The following is an 18,110-nucleotide window of genomic DNA, read 5'->3' as shown; positions in this document are numbered from 1 at the left end:
AACATCTTATTTGACCGCCCCGAAAGAATTCTAAGTCCCGAAATCGTAAACGTAGCAACATTGCACTTCAGCTCCAGGTGAGAGTAGCCAACTTTGAGTAGGTCCTTCCACTAGACGAAAAACGCTGTGGTGATAGGTTTTCAATTTAACACTTTCCATGAACTTAGAAAGTATAAACCGTTATTATAATACGCAATCAAACAGAAATAATAAATTGGAAAAAGAACCTTAGGATATTTACGATTCTGCTTGCTCGACTTGAAATTTGTGGGGTTTGAAACACTGAACAGAGATTTTCTCCACCTGGAGGAAATTGCCATCAAGTTTGTGCAGAAAGAAGCAAATTTGTGAGGAGTTTATGCGACATTTTATTTACAATACCTTGCATAATATCGAACAGTTCTCAAAAACATATATTTTACACGACTTGTCGAGAAAATGTGCTTGAAACACAGGAAGGTGGGAGTCTTCATAAACGTCAACATGTTTTTAAGGGCATAACGTCATTAAGTTAACGTAGAGTAGTTGATTAGGCGCTGCTATTCTTATTTTTCGTCAAGCGTGAAAGGTCGCCGGTTCAAATCCCACCCTCTCCTCTTTATTTTCTTTTTTGTTTGCTGAACAGATACCGTTGATATTAGAATATTTAAAAAATGAATCCGATGCACACTTGAGGGACGTCCCTTCTGCGCATATTTCCCCTTAGAAGTTGGAGATTTCCAGGATTTACTTTTCTTTTTAGTTATTGTTCATATGTTGTGTTAACACACATATCATGATTAATTCACAAATCACATATATGTATTCAGGATGCAAAATGTAATGTTATTTAAGTTATGTATTGTTTGTTCTTCACTGACACCTAAAATATTGATTATTTGATTTCGATATACTAAAAAAAGATAGTTATGTTAAGTAGTGATGTAGTGCAGTACTGCAACGAAGGAGAGCGTTTAATGAGTTCAAATAGCTAAGATTGGTAATTTTATGTCCGTTCCTTCGTAATGACTGTTGTCAATCCCCTCACCACCATCTTACCATCCATTTAAAACTAATAGTAAATCGCCAATTAACATAAGTAAATGGTTATTGCGACGAAGGCCGATTCGACAAGAAACTACTAATAAGTACTATTTATATAGTGAGTGACAAACAAAAAATTCAAAACCTCATAATGATCGTTAATTCCTCACTGCTTTGTATCTAAAATATTTGTCGTCTTTGAACAGAAAGTACGAGTATCAGATATAACAAAATTCCGCACTAACTTTGCAATATTCGATACCACCATTTCAGACTTAGCTCTATGTAACTTGATTCTGCGCATTTCACGTGGCATGTGACTTCCTCCTATCATCGAAATAAATTTCTCTTACTATTTCCTTTCCTCTCGTGAAATACAGAGACCAATGTTAACTTCTTAGCACGGTGGATAAACTTTACACCCAACGATATACTCCTGAAAAAAAATTCTGCCTAGGTGGAGAATCGAACCTAAGACCTCCCTCGTAAGAATCAAGCACGCTACCTCTTCTCCAGGTAGCTCATGTTTAAATTAGCTACCAGTTTGAAGAAACCAATTCACACATAATGTCATATCTATAATTTCCTCATGGCAATTTTCATGAGGAAACGAATTCAGATAAAATCGAGAAACACTGAAAGGGAAAAATGATGAACATGTCTATTGGCGTTTTGTCATATTTTGTAAATTGTGTAAAAATTCCGTGTTTTGAACAAGCAATCGTTTAGTTACGAAGTATGTTGTTGTTTGTTTAAAGTAGGAACAGGAGAGCGAAAAGGAGTCATTTGAAGCAGACCCCGTTTGACAAGAAACTTCAGCTTTTTTCCAAAGACTGTATGAAAAGAGAGAGGAACGTATGAAATATGAAATATGTGTGAAATTAAAACAATGGAAACCTTGAAAGATAATACTAACGAACTTCAAACTATGAAAAACATATTTTCGTGGTGGAAAACTCCAAATCATTTTCGAAATATGAACTTGATGATTTTCTTTATTATGAAGTGGAGATATGGGACGATACGATCCCTCAGCAAGAAAATTTTAAGTAAGCTACCTCCAACTTTTTCAATGGTCATAATTACTAATTAGGGTCCGGAAGTTGATGAAAAATCAACTTTTTTTTCTGACCCTTAAAAACAATGCTAAACCTGATATCATGTCCGTTTCCCTTCAGTTAGAGCCGGAAAACACTTTCTATTTTACATATTTTTTTGGCATTTTCGGCCTTTTTTGGCTTTTAGTTTATTTGTCAGCATTTTTAACAGATTTTGTTGCATTTTTACTTATTTTTAATGTTTATTTTTCTCCTCCCCTGTTGTTTCATGCATTTTAAATGCATTTACTAGTAAAACTTACATATTTAGATTTCTTGACATGGTCCTTTTAGCAAATTCACCATGAATCGAAAATGCGGTCAATGGAAAAGCATAATATTATTCTTAACTGAAATGTTTGGCAATGGATTAAAATACATTGTGTGAAGATCTACTTTGAGGTTCTTTTTCTGGACACTATTATCGCTTTAATCTGTAGTTTTAAAGTAAAATTAGTCACAATATGAAATGCAATTACACTCTGGTATACGCGAAGCAGAACTGTATTTTCGGATGCTGGCCGACTACAGTATCATAGAAGGTCCACTCTGAAAGGATATGAATTGTTTGATTTGGTGTTTAAGTCAACTTTATGCATAGTAAGGCTAATTGGGACTGGACCTACAGTTTAAAGTGGGATCCGAACCGAGTGCATAAAATAAAGTGAACCGTGTGGTGTAGGGGGATCGTTTGCTTATGGAATGGAAGGTCATAGGTTCAAACCTACTTCTTTGCAAAATCTTTTTCGGGAAGTAAACGGCTTAGGACGAGAATGCTTATCTACGTTTCTTGGATATTTCCGTTGATATTTATGCGATTTATGTCCAGCATTTCCGGATGCAGAAAGTTGACATATAAGTTCTTAATATGTGTTAACTTATAACAGCTGAATGAAAGGAAAATTATTTCCTAAAATCATGCCAATCACTGAAAGATTAAAAACATTAGTAGAAGCATTACTTGAGGCATGCACAGTTGCGACGATTATGGAGTGTGGAGGGGCGATTATGGAGTGTGGAGGGGCAGATGACTAGAAGCACATATTTTTGGTAAATAAAGAAGCAAAATTTCGGTATAAAAACAGAGTCAATTTCGGGTTCAAAAGCGGTAAATGAAATGAAATTTCGCTGTTATAGCGGTGAAAAAGTGGCATATAAAATGAAAGTTTGGTTTTAAAAATGTGAATATAATCCCAAATTTGATTTAAAAACTGCACCTATTACACACATTAAACATTTCCCTTCTAAATAGCACATTAAATCATTACCAAAATATTAAGTTTATTCCTGTATAAAGGGGTCCAATTTTGCTTCTCAAATATTTACAGCAGAATTAATCAATTTTCCGCGAATTGCATAACTCGCAGGATACTTCAGACTTCAGAAAGTGTCGCGTCGGTATGTAAACGGTAAATTTCGTGTTTAAGAGTCTATTTCGCATTTTGCAGTTCATTTCGCATCATTTCGTGACAAAACAGGGTAGGAAAATGCACCTCACACCTTTCAGAAACATGAAAATATAACATTAGAATGTGTTATTTCACATTTCGTGTTTTCGTCAAAAATGAAATATGCATGCCTCTACAGATGACCCAGCACTATGCTAAACATTATCTATCAAGGGAAAGAAACTGTCCTTGACCTCCCCCCTCCCTCCGCCTTGCCCCATCAATTTTGAAACCCAATCGCCGCCACTGAGCATGCATCGCATAAATATTTACAGTAATATCATATAATATTATATTACGTTATTAGAACACTTCATACTTGGTAAATAAAAAGGAAAAACAATAAGGAAAGGGTGGGATTTGAACCTATGATGTTTCGATCTTGACGAAAACAGTAAAAAAACGGAAGTGCTGTCATCTAACCAACTACTCCAGGAGATTGCTAAGAGAAAGCTCAGTAAAACACGTTAATCTCAGTTGAAGCAACATTGTGCCGGAGTTTCGAACCATTTTACGCCAAGAACCAAGGAAAAGACACACTTTGCAGAATCGTTTGGTGTTGTGCAAGGTATCTTTACTAAACATTTTGCATAAAATCATCATAAATTTGCCTTCTTGCATTCAAATGTGACCGCAGTTCTTTCCAGGTGGATGAGAACCTGTTCAGTGTTTCACAATGCACATACATTTTCCTATTTTCAAATTTAGAACGAAGAGTCTTGAAATATTTTCAACATTCGTATTTCTACTTAACATTTTTTTGTCTACTCATATATTTTATTACTGCTTTAGGGTATCTTTACTTTCTGGAATGTGAAAGAATGAAAAAACATCACGAGCGTTTTCATTCAGGAAGAAGAAATGTTGCAAAGGTGGCTACTCTTAGTTGGCTCTGAAGCGCTATGCTGCCAAATTTACGAATTCCGGACTTTGAAATTTTTCAGGGCGGTCAAATAAGATGTTGCGAAGTGTACATAGATGTTTTGATGCCTGATGAGAAGAAATGGACAAACCCACATCCTGAGATGGTTCCGGCACACAATGTTAATGCATGGAAATAGAGGAGTTGAGTGGTAGAAAATGTTCCGATTTCACGTTCTGATTAAAATGACAGCCTTAAACAGTGGCGACGATTTAGGAGATAGTTGCTCCCCATTCTTTTGCCTCCACACTATCACACTATGATCTTTTAATGCTAAGTCTTGTCTACCAAGAGGAAGTAAACTTTCCTTGTATCCCCCCACATTTTGGAACCCAATTGCCACCACTGGCCTTAAACATACAATTGTGATACCCCTTTCAAAAATGGTGTTCAGCCCCCCCCCCCCCAAAAGGAATTCCTGGATACGTGTCTGTTCACACAGACGCAATCACAAAAGAGTGTTGATTTACACACGAATTTTCTCCAGACAAGAGCAAAAAATATATGTAGGTTGTCACGGTATCTAGTGACATGTGAAACGCAGTTCGATATAACTTATTTTTGTTTATTGATTCATTTATGTTCAAATATAAAAGTGTGAGGTTCTTTATTTTGTGGATAAATTTGTATCCGAGGCAGACGTCGGGAGTTGGGGACGGGTTTTTCTTGAGTGACAGCGGAACTGTCTTTTCGGCTTAGAACATGACATATTTGCACTAACACGGAGAAATAGAAAGGAATATTTTCGTCGAGACCGGGCTTCAAATCACAGCGGGGAGCGATCCCGTGTTTCACGGATGACCAGGAAAACCAGCTGGAGCCCAAGCCTGCAAGGATCGAAGACGCGCTGCCAACCGCGTTTCAAGACAATGGACACAGGTCATTCGCATCTCCTCCAAAAGCGAAGCCAAGCCACCTGAGCGTGGTTTTCAACGGACGAATTTGAATCTCTTATAAATATGCGGTGCTACCATCCCAGACACAGTTTTTACCCGGATTTCATAGAGAGAGCATCTCCGCGCTACACTCTCGCGTGATTATTGTTTTGTGTCCGTGAACTTTGTTTCCTTACGTACCGCGAACGAATCGCAGATAGAGAGTTACCAGTGTGCGCCTTCTATTGGTGAAGATTACGCGGTGATTTGTTTTTGCCAAGCGTGGACTACATAATAATGGAGGGCTAAAGAAGATAGAGAAGGGAGTCCGTCGACTCCCCTGACGCCTGCAACGACGCAGAAGCCAGCCAGACGACGCCAAAACCAAACACTGCCCAAAGCCCGTTACCAGGGAGAGAGAGAGAGAAGGACGTTTCCAGATCGACGTTCCAACCAAAGCGCGAAGGACGTTTCCAGATCGACGTTCCAACCAAAGCCAGAAGGACGATTCCAGAACGACGCCCAAACGAAGCCCGTCACCAGAGAGAGATGGTTGCAGATCGACGTCCAATTGACGCCCGACACTGGAGAGATTCCTGACAGGCGCGTGACCACGTACACCCGACGCTAGTGACAAGAGGAACGCCCGAAGTACTGAGGAGGTGCAAGTACACCATATCGTCGCAATTATTCTTCGTCGCGATCGACCTCGGAGAACAATTTCGCCACAAAGGAACCGTGTGCAAGTCCCGCGTCCCGGAGAGATGAATGACCACGCAACGTAGCAGAGTCTGGTAGAGTATACTTCAGAGGGTCTATGTCCATGTAAACGTGCATTGTTAGTATCAACACCGAACTGTTAATGCCGAAGTCTCACTTATTTGCAAAGTTACTCAGGAAACCCAGAACCTAATTTCCGCATCTGATAATTTTTGGTATTGTTGTAAAAAAGGGTTATTTCATGTTCAGATGTTCTAATTTAATTGTCTGCATTCAGGATTAGAAGCTCCATTTCATTTCTTTAATATTTAGTGTAAATTGTCAAAGTGTGCTCCATTTCTTGTGTAACCGACCGCCCCGTCGCGCCATTTAATTTGTCAATAGTTGACTGATGAGTCCTTTTTAATTGTGGAAAGCGTAGTTGTTTTTATTGCAAGGTCGTGTGCGTGAAATAGTATTATTTGTTGCATAGTGGTTTTTGATGTAATTTTTGCTCGCGCCGACGATTGATTTGTGTATTTCCGGCAGCTGGAGCCAATTAAGTTTTTGCATCACTATGTAATTGTGTAGTTGTTCTCATTGGACGAGAGAGGCTTATGTGTATTACCCCCGTCCGAGAAACTTGTTAAATGTCGTGTTTAGACTGGATGCATACGTTCATTCGAACGAAAGATTTAACCACGCCGACCCAGTTGTCTTAGTTAACCGCTTTCCGAGGGCTGGCACTTAAGTTAATTTAAAAGAGCACAGGAGCTGGCAGACAAATGTCCTAAATTCACACTAAGGTTTAAAACTAAAGAGAAATGATGTGTTAATGAGATCCATGATTTGTATCTATACTTCACATGTAAAAATACCTCATGTGTGTGAAAGAGAGAAGAGTGAATGTTGTGAGAATTTGAGGAGGCTTTGTAAACAGTTGTTGATTGCAATATTTTTTTTTTGTTACAATATATATTCACTTTTTTACCGTTCGTCAGTGTTGTTATTTGACGTTTTTCAGGTACCGGATATTATGCTATTAGTGTGTTACGATTGTTCGAATCTATATATCAAAGATAAACAAAACAGTGTAATATTTCAAGGTATTTATCCCCGCCTCGCAATAGTATGACAATAAACGACCGTCTCAGTACCGAACTTGAAAACCTGGACCGAGGGTCACGACCGGTCTCCCGTACACATAACGACGTTTGGCCCCGTGCCGGGGTATGATTGACACGTCATTTCGGGGACCGTGAGTGCACTCGTTACAAGGTATAATAGGTAAACGCACACCCCTAACTCTGTCAAGTGCTCGCGCATACTAAAAATGAAACGTTGCGATTCTTGCCAATGAACTGCTGCTGTTAAAATTGATATGTTCTGTGGTAAAAATGGCACGTAGCCAGGGGGAGGGCTCGTGGGCTGAGGCCCCTCACGAAATCCTACAAATGTCTAATTGAAATATAGTGTGAAGTGGTGATTAATTTTTCTTCCTTAGCAGGATTAAACAACTTGTATAACAAGTTGTAACATACTGAGATATTCATCTTCAAATCTTCTACCCCTCCTTTTTTGGCCTTTAGTAAACTGCTGCTGATGAGGAATAAGCCCCTCCCGAAATAAAATTCTGGCTACAGGGCTGATTGATTGTAAATGTCCAACAAAGGGAAACAAATTATCAAAAACGCCGCTGCTCCAAGAAACACAAGAGAAGAAAGGAAGCCGATCGACGAAAATCACAGTGGCAGCTCCACGTAACAATGACATTTCGCGACCTTAAAGTAAAAAGGTTCTATCTGCACTTTTGTGCAAAAATGAGTTTGTGACCTAAAGCAGACCATTGGTTTACACTCCGTAAAGATCATGCTTCGAAGTGTATTAGTTTCGAAGAAATCAAAGGGGTAAAAAAGTACCATCTGCAAATGAGGTTTTAAGTTGGGGTAAAAAAGTTCTATCTGTTTTGTTTCCGGTCTTTGTGACTACCAGACAAATGGCACAACGTTCATCTCCTATGTATCCATCTATTGGAACCTCCAACGTAGAGAGGAAGCAATTAAGTAAAGGAAAAGTGTTAGGTCTCACTTATATGATGAAATGGATGTCGGCTGTGGACCAACGTTACTTTGCTACGGTACTGAAGAGAAACATACAGTATAAGATACTTTTTTTCCCATTTGTTTAGCTACAGTCTTGTTGTCAATAAGCGATATCTACTCTCAATGAGTACAAATACTTTTCATTTTCTTATCAGAAGAATATGCAGTAGCATGTTATGTTAAAATGAACGTTTTGTGTTTCCACTGGGATTATATACTGCAACACTTTTTACAACATGGTTACTTTTTTCAACTGACTCGCATGTCAATACTTTCTATTAAACATTATTTCAAAATCCAATCTTCACACTCTTACGTAATTGGTTTACAGTATTGGATGAAACAATTTGTATTATTTTGTACTCTGGAGCACCTTTTACATCTTATTTACTTTAACATGTACATAGTTCATGCAGAATATAGAATAACCAGAATATAACTAATTTCTCACCTTTCTTTTTTTGCAAAAAGTTTGAATATTTAATGGATAACCTTTCTAATCTCATCTGAAACGTTACTTTTGTAGTAAAAAGGTTCTAACTGCAAATTCGTCGTTGAAATACCTGAACATTAGTAATATTTTTTCATTAATTTCCCTGTATATATTAGAGAGGGAGGGATCACTATACAAATGCCAGAGGCACAACTTGTTGGAATAATTAGTTTTCCCTGTGCACATAGTCAAATCTTTAACTAGCTCTGCTGAGGATATTACGACTTGGCAGATAGAACCTTTTTACTTTAAGGTCGCGAATAGGTGAGAATGCAAAGATTTTGCTGAGTGTTGACGTTAGTTGTATAGATCTATATCTCTTTCGATCTGTACGATCCTTATCAGGCTTTGGAAACATGAGTACTTTGGAAACTTTCCAGGAATGGAGCTTGTTTTGTGGTTTTGTGATCTGCAAATGTGTGTTTGTAATTTTATCTTCGTCTTCTTCATTTTATCACAATTCCTCCTCATCGTCGTGATTAGCCAAAAGTGGAAGTATAGCAAATTTAATAAAACAAATAAATAAAATAAATTGATGTAATGTGTCGTTCACATAATAAAGTATGGGCTATGATAAATTCCTTCTTAATTTAAAGGGATAAAATAAAATATCGCATGTACAAAGCGAAGTACACAGTGAGCAATTGAAGAGCATCAGGGACAGTCCATGAGCCAGGACCTCAATTTAGGCCCTCGGTACCACTCGGAGGGATGGGTTCTCCTATTATATTATTATATTTTTGCGAGGTATGGATGCCTAGAGATGGAAAATGTGTGATAGCGTGTCATAATTCTTTGTCTTTTGTCTGATATTATTGAATTAGCATCATATGCTACCATTTAACTTAAGAATAAATGTTTTCACAATTTTCAAAATCCCAAAAATTATAAGGTTATGTGATGGGTCACACAACATAAACACTGTGACAAAAATTCCCCCCTAACTATTCAAGCATTTTCTTGAAGAAAGTGTGTGTATGTAAAACTTAATAACAAAATAGAACACTTATGCATTACAAAACACTGACTGCGTCACGCCGAAATGTTTCCTTGGCTAGCTGGGTGTGCTGAGAGAATCAAAATATAGTTTTGCTACACATGTACTATGTTTTGGGCAAAATACTCCGAATGGCGTAAGGTGTTCTGAGTTGAACAACATAATTTAAAAAAGCTATAAAACACCAGTCTTCCAAACCTTTGTTGCATAAATATGCATGGATCATGTTTTCTTGGTAGCCGGCCGACTTCAGGCAACAAAACACAATGAAATTGTACTTTCAAATAGACGATACTTATATCGACTAATCCCGTAAGTAAACTATTAGGCAAAAAAGAGACTTGGACTTGGCGTTCCCACCGGAAATGCTCACGCTACGTCACTGCTTTTTGATTATATGTATTTATTTTATTCTTACATGTAACAAATAGTTAAGAGACTATTATTTAAATGGAAACTTAATGCTTTCTTTCCATAAACATCTATCACTTTATATGAAGATTTGGCACACACATTAGATGTACTATATAGAAATTTCAGCAAGAAATGAAGGCTCAACCAGGAGTCGAACCTGGATCTCTGGCATACCCTTCCGGAGCCAGGGGACGGTGACCCTAATCCAGAAACTAGTTTTGGATTTTAAAAATGTTTTGATGTATTTATTTTGGTAACAGAGGAATGTCGACCTCTTGTATTCTGTTTCTCACTGCTATTTCAATTCGATCATGTTTATTTTTTCCATACTCACATACAAGTCTTGAATCAACTGTGACAAATTATAGCAGCTTTTAAAATACCTCTTTGCTGTATTAATTTGTTCCATGTGTGAATAATAAAGAGTAATTTGTAATTACTTTATGAAAAGAGTTCTACATAATTAAATGAAAAGAAAAGTAAACTAAAGAAATCTTAAAAGATTCTAATATTGTAATTCTTATATGTATATTGAATTTAAAATGTTCTTGCTACTTCTTGCAGATGTTTATTTACAGTTTAATGATAATGATTCAATTTACCGTTTAACATGATTAGAATTTTGTATATTATTCTACATAAAATGTTCGCTATTTTTGCCTATAAAAATTGTTCAATTTTAAATCAAGAGAAATTTAAGTTTGTTTGCAGTTCACATATTACATTTAATTTCGTACGAGCTTCACCCCATCAGTACATATATTTATTTTCATTTCTTAGAACCTAATAAATGTCATTACGAGATTAGTGTACTTTAACCAAAACTCATTCTTATATCCACAAAATCCTTATATACACAATTCTATAAATTATGTCTTTAAAGTTATTTAAATCAGTGATTGCAAAAAATCACCTGATTTAAATCTTTATTTTAATCGCGATTTAAATCAACCTGATTGAAATGAATCCACCTTGTTGCCAACCTATGAAAATTACACAAATTACAATTTATTCTATTCCGTCATTAAGAGGAGAATTCAATAATGTGTCTTCCTCATTTCATACTTAAATAAGTGATTGAAAGTTGTCATATTATTTTTTGACAGTTATTTATTTGCAGATATTGCACTGCACACCTAACTCCAATTTTAACTGAATAATGAAAATGTTGAGTGTGAGGATCGATGTGCCGCGTCTCTAAATTCATTAAAAATAGCTTAATTTTCTGTAAAAGCAAGATAATGAATCGATGGATTGTAACACTTGCACTTATACAAGTCACATTTAATATGCATCAGCCTTTTTTTTCAGTTTTTCTGTGAGTTCTCACTGATCTCTTTTTAATACCTTTGTCAAAGGACGTTTGGAAACCGATTCTTAAAATTGCATGCGGAGATTTTGTCAACATTAGAGATGGTACCGATACGAAGAATGTCTTTGTCTTGTCTCGGTAATTCAAGACGTGACCGAGATGGACTTTCAAAAAGGGAACGAGACGAAAACTAAAATGAGACAGATCTCAGTAAAGACGAGGCGATACCATGTGTCCGAGGCTCTTGGTTCCATTCGAAACTTCAATATGATATCTGAAAAATTTACTTAAGTTAATTTGCATTGCCATACCATTTATTCTGACATGCAAAGCCGATATCTACTTCATTATTAGTAGATAAATCATTTGTTTATCGTAATTGGATAATTAATCCATTAGTGGCTAATGTAAACCTGTGCAGCGAGGTTTCATATATTCTGGAAAAATTTGCTCACAAAAAAGAACTTAGCCCCCTAAATTGAATTGTAAATTTCACACTGGTTTCTATCAAAGACGAGGTCTGACAATTAAGTTCGCGAACTCGCCACCGTTTAGCGCTGAGGGCAGCACTGTACAAGAAGCTCTGTAATATTTTGTAACCTTGGTATTTCAGTGTCTCACATCAGTGTTCGCGTTGACGCGTGGCGGATTTGTGCCGAGTAGCGTGCATTGTTGTTTGTGCTTGTGTGTGCGCGCAGTCGTGAAAATGGCTGAGCTGGAATTAGAGCAACGAACAAACATCAAATTTCTGGTGAAACTGGGCAAGAGTGGGAGTGAAATACGGGAAATGTTAGTGCAGGTGTACGGCGAGAATGCCATGAAGAAAACAGCGGTGTACTATTTGGAAGTGCTGCAAAGGTTGTGTTGAAAAAGTGAGACGCAAACGACCGGAACTTTTCACCAACAACTCATGGCTCACGACAATGCACCTGCGCACACGCACTGTCTGTACTGGACCAGGAAACAAATAACTTTGGTATACCACCCGCCATACTCACCTGACCTTGCACCAAATGACTTCTTTCTTTACCCGAAGATCAAACAAGTTTTGAGAGGGAGACATTTTGATCACATTGAAGACATTAAGGCTAATACGACGGCAGCTCTGAAGGCCATTCTAGAAACAGAGTTCCAAAATTGCTTCGAAGGGTTGAGTAGGCGCTGGCATCAGTGTATAGCTTCCCAAGAGGAGTACTTCGAAGATGACCACAGCGCTATTCAACAATAAAATATGTAGCATATTTTCTAGAATAAGTTCGCGAACTTAATTATCAGACCTCGTTAATTATAAGAAGGGGAAAGTCAAAGTTTTCTGAAGTGTTACTAACAAAAAGCAAAAGGTTATGTTACTTACAGTGACAATTTTAGGATATTTATAAAATACAGCTGCATATTTTATTATCTTTATGAAAATATATTATTTATTTTGAAATATTATCATGTCCAGATATTATTAGAGAATTAAATCCAGAACACTTAGGTGGGCAGGTCATGTGAAACTAATGGGAGAGGAAAGAGCTTGTTGGGAAACCTGATGGTAAGAGGCTTGTAGGAAGGCCAAGACGAAGATGGAGGGATAACATTGAGATGGGCCTAAAGGAAATAGTAAGCAAGGAAAATATTGGATTGATCTTGCCCAGGATAGGGATAATTGGTAGACCTGTGTTGCTGCAGCCATAAACCTTCGGGTTTAAGAAGGCTAGAGAGTTAGTTAGTTAGTTATACGTATTTTCCACTCTTACGGCGGCCGGTCCTCGTTCTGGCAAGGGAAGTGAAGAGCGAGGTAAACGCTGCAGACCAACCAGACAACAGCGGTGCCGCCGATAGTTACGACACGGCGATAGGAAGTACAACGTGCACCTCGTTCTACTGGCTACTGCGTTTCTTATCGTGCTGAATTGGTCGTTTCTTCGCTCCCCACTTCCATTGCCAGCATTAGGATCGGCAGCCGTAACAGTAGAAAATACCTTTAGTCATCAAGAATTAATTTCAAAGTTAAATTGTAAGTTTGCACATGCTTCATGCATGCGCGGTTCTGCCCTTAGGTCACAAGGTCACGTGCCCCTCCATCAATTATATATAGGGCCTCCCCGATGGCGCAGTGGTAGCGTCGTTGCCTTGTAATCTAGGAGTCCCGGGTTCGATACCCGGTGGAGGCACATAGTGGTTCGGATCCCACTATAAACTGTAGGTCCAGTCCCGATTAGCCTTACTGTGCACAAAGTGGACTTAAAACACCAAATCAACAACAACGAATCAATTATATATTTAAAAATAACAATTTACACTTGTTTGCAACGCTTGTATTTTATTCGCTTTGCTGCACGGAGTTTTCATCCGAGCGAAGACGGCTACAATGGGTTGGACGAAACTTGGCAACATAACAAGTCACATTCTGGCTGTGGACTTCCTGCTTCGCTGCTTTAACAGCATCCCTACGTTCTGAGCTGCAAGAAAGGTCGGGGGAGGATATGGGTGTTTTCATTTCAAATGGTCACAATATCGCTGAGACCCAACACCTGGGGCGCTGTTTTTCGGTTTCCCGCTAGATGGTGGCTGGGTTCATTTACCGTACGTCTTACCGAACAAAATGGATGGGAGGGAACTTTGGAAGAAGGTGGTTAAACCGTGAGACGTCTGTTGTCGAGGTTCGATGTGCTTTGAAAAGTTTGTGTAAATTGTTGTGATTTCGTGAGTTATTTACTGAAGTATTACCGTGAGCGTGAAAATAAAGCGAAATGAATCAGGTGAGATACTAATAAAGTAAAATTTTAAATCACCAAGACTGATCGTTGGACAAAGAATTAGGCCCGCCAAAACCAGAGCTTTGCCTAAATCAAGTGTTCAAAGATAAAAACAGAACACGATAGAAAATTTAATAAAAATTTGTACGGAAAGTGGGTATGAATGTGGGGGTGTCCTCCAGCTAATTCTCTTTTTGGTTTTCCGTGCATTTTATTCAAAGGAGAAGACATATGGAATAAAAGTTGGGTAATAATTGAATTGTTGTGTTAAGTCCACTTTATGCACGGTTAGGCTAATCGGGACTGGACCTACAGTTTAAAGTGGGATCCTAACCACTACGTGCATCCACTAGGCGATGACGACTTGGACATTGATATGAGTCTCGCTGTCTTCGGGAAAACAGATATCAAAGCGCAACTTGATGATCGTTGTAAAATTTTAAGACATAATGAGCTTGTGTACAAAAAAATATTTTTTAACGTATTATCGATGCGATTAAATTTTGTGATGAATTTGAATGGACTTCGCGTGGTCATGACAAAACAGAGGACTCATTAATTGCACCGCGACCCTCGATTATGTTTTGAAAGACCATTTAGAAAGTGGTTCAAGTGTCTTCAAAGGTACATGAAAGATAATTCAAAATTAACTTTTAGCTACGATTTTGTCTGTTTGCAGGAAGCATATTTTATCATATTTAGCCCATATTTTGATTGTGCCCTACCTCTTGCAAACCTCACGAACCGCCACTGGCTTCATGGCTAATCAGAAAATGATGCTGAATGTATGTGTAAAGCAGAAACAATATGGAGTACATGCTATTCGAGACCGAGACGAGCATGAGCCTGGGATTTAAATATCGAGACAAAACCGAGAATCAGACCTGATGTCGCAAGTGGAGATGAAATCAAGATAGATACATGCATTCCCAAATCGTGACGAGACAGAGTGCCTCGCCCATGTCGTTGTAACGGTATCAAGTTGTAATCAGAGGGTTCCGGGTTCGATCTCCGGTAAAGGAACACAGTGGTTTGGATCTCAGTTTAAATTGTAGGTCCAGTCCCTTACCCTATATTTGAGAATTTAGTGAACATAAAACAAACAACAAGACAAGAACGAGGCAGTATTTCTCATTCACGAGACGAGACGAGATTGTTCCAAGTCTCGTCTCGTCTCGTCTCGTCTCGTCTCGTCTCTGTATCAACCCGAAGTTAAAGGCATTACAGGGGAACTGTACTCTCATTCTTTTCAATTTTTCTCTTCGTGTATCATTGACGTAGGAACGGCGCCTGTCAAGAAAGTGCTGGGCGTCATTGAATTGTCGTAACCTTGCACACCTGGGGAGGTTCGTTCAGGCAATATGGGTGCCTTCATTGGCAGAGAAAGTCAGTAGCGAACAAGCGTTCCTTCGAGTGAACGGCCCACTTTCGCTTCTCCGAGCAGTGTGTTTTATTGGAGTACTTTCCGACTTCGAAGTTTCCACAGATGGCTGTATGGGCAAGGTGCGACCCTGTGCACGTAAGTTAGCAGCAACAACTTTTTTACAGTTTTTTGTTTGTCTCGTAGCTTCCGCAAGAAGATATGAATGGAGAGTAGCGTTTGTTTGTTTGTCGACAATAAGAATTACTTATTATTAAAACAGTATAATTCGAGTCCAATTCGAACGTAATAAGTTGTTTTGTTTGTTTGTTTGAGTTGGTGTTTTAAGTCCACTTTATGCACAGTAAGGCTAATCGGGACTGGACCTACAGTTTAAAGTGGGATCCGAACCACTCTGTGACTCCACCAGGTATCGAACCCAGGACACCTTGATTATAAGGAGACGACGGTACCACTGCCCCATAGGGAAGGCCTATAGTAGTAAGTTGTTCTAGCTTTGTTTCTCTACAACTTCAGATTTATCCCGACCATGGGGATGAGTGATGATTAGGTGGAAGAACAAATGCAATCCAACACCCATGTCGTTGCCGGGGACTCGAACCCAGAACCTTCGGTGACAAGATCGTGCTCGGCCGCAGAAATGGCTGAAATACTATGTCACAGTTACTTGACTAGAAAAATAATTCAGTGGCGGTTCCGCATTTTAAAAAATTACCTCCGTTACTGCTGACGTTACTTTGAAATGAACTTTAAATGTTAAAACTTACTATATGCTGAAAAACTCAAACAATTTCATTAAAAAGCTGATCAAATATTCAGTGCTTCATGGAAATTATTGGGCACGGTAGGCTCTGACTTTAGGAGTAGATGGCACTTTTAACCCTCCCCCCCCAATTTCTCGAGAGGATAACACATATGAACATACATAAAATATTGTTTATGTTATTCTTGACCCTCCAAATTATTTGAAGTTGGCCCTGCTGCCGAGCACGCTAAAGTTCCTACTCAAGGAGTCCGGAGTTTGATCGCCGGTGAGGCACTTTGGACAGTGGATCGGATCACAATTAAAACTGTTGATCCAGTCCCGATCAGTCTATCTGAGCATAAAGTGGACTTAAAATAAACATATTGCTAATGTTCCTACCTGTCACAACATGGCAAACATTTTGCACATATCTTCTTCTTTATTAGACGAGTAATTTAAGCTTTACTGTAGCTGGAAAGCAGTGGCGTATGCTGAGTCTAACACCTGGACTAATTCACTACGACACCTGGTCCTAGACTATGGAGCAAGGGAGAAAACTAATAGGCTCATTGTTGACGTCTTCAAGGAAGCCACGTTGTCATCCCAACGGTAGTCAGGTTGCATACTTATAAAAATTCAGGTTGCCAACTTCTAAGAATTGAGGTTGCCAACTTTAAGAATTGAGGTTGCCAACTTCTAAGAATTGAGGTTGCCAACTTCAGAATCGCCATTATCTTCAGTATTTGACTTTCTAGGCTTCAGGCTTCGCAGATAGCCTATCTAGCCTGGAATATACTTGTACGCTCCTGCTGGAAAGTACATATGTGATTCCAACAGCAAAGTGAGGCATTTAGGGAGATCTCTAAAATTCAAAATCTGCTATTCCTTAATTACTCGGAATCGATTCATTAACAGAATCTTTTTTATTACATGTTTTATATGGTACTTCTACTGTCATAATGAAAAGTAAATTTGATTTTTTTTTTTCATGCATTTTGGAATAGAAGAAAAATATTCAAATTTTAAAGATAAAAATAATTCATTCCTCTTTGGCCATTTTGAGTAATGCTACCTCGCCAGCATCGTTGCCATAATGGTTAGAGTAGGATGCTACGAAGCCACGGGTCAGTGACGGCGCCAGGGAAAAGTAACTGGGGGGCGCAAGGGGGGACGAGAACATATTGTACGGGGTCAGTCACATTAAAACGCACGAAAACACTACATACCGTAACGAAGCCTGTACATTTTCTAAAAGCTTCAATCTGAACAAAGGGTAATTCACTTATTCTACCAGTTGCCTACTCCTCTTAGGTATTTCAGATATGCAAAGTCAAGTGTTAACAGACTTCCTGGAGTATTGCTGTAGCAAACAAGCAGACAGGTAAACAGGGAGTGATGTGCTAAGAGAATAGGAAGTCAAAACTTGACGAATCGGCATGGAGCAAGTCTCCACTGCAACAGGGACAGAGGAGAAGGACACTCTTTTGATTGACTTGGAATAGTCAGGAGCAGCTTTTCGTTTTCTCTTTGAACAGACTGAGTCTGTCTGACTCAGCCTGACAAGCAAGCCTTGAGTACAGGCTTACACTTCGTTCTTGGATTTGATCATCAGACTTCACGTTAGACAGTATGTATGATTCCGGTTCGAAGGTTTTAAAATCCAAGTGTTGACTATTTGCCATTTCTAGTTGTTTATTAGTGTATGTTGTTACTGTAGTAACTCTTGCATCTTACCACCAAGCTCACCATGAGCAGCAAGTTGCTCTACCGTCAAGGATGAATGATTAGTGAGCTACATCGACCCAATAAGATACCACATACCTGAGGGTATGAGACGTGGTGGAGATGCAGGGCATCT

The 18,110-nt window shown here is 38.6% G+C and overlaps 1 protein-coding gene across 2 annotated transcripts in view; it reads left to right on the top strand.

The window, feature by feature from the left end:
- Positions 1 to 15,530: 15,530 nt before the first annotated feature.
- The window catches only part of Alas (5-aminolevulinate synthase), a 148,680-nt gene continuing 146,100 nt past the window's right edge, over positions 15,531 to 18,110 (top strand). The window contains exon 1 of one of the 2 annotated variants that reach the window (XM_083117585.1): positions 15,531 to 15,645. In XM_083117585.1, coding sequence (XP_082973711.1) covers positions 15,613 to 15,645 — 33 coding nt within the window. In that variant the 5' untranslated portion in view covers positions 15,531 to 15,612. The remainder of the gene's footprint in view (positions 15,646 to 18,110) is intronic. The other variant, XM_083117586.1, reaches the window with a different exon arrangement.

The sequence above is a fragment of the Lepisma saccharinum genome, chromosome 2 (assembly GCF_977018435.1).
Source record: "Lepisma saccharinum chromosome 2, izLepSacc3.1, whole genome shotgun sequence".
Taxonomy (NCBI): Eukaryota; Metazoa; Arthropoda; class Insecta; order Zygentoma; family Lepismatidae; genus Lepisma; species Lepisma saccharinum.
The sequence above is the reverse complement of the archived record's forward strand: the minus strand, read 5'-3'. Positions and strand labels throughout refer to the sequence as shown.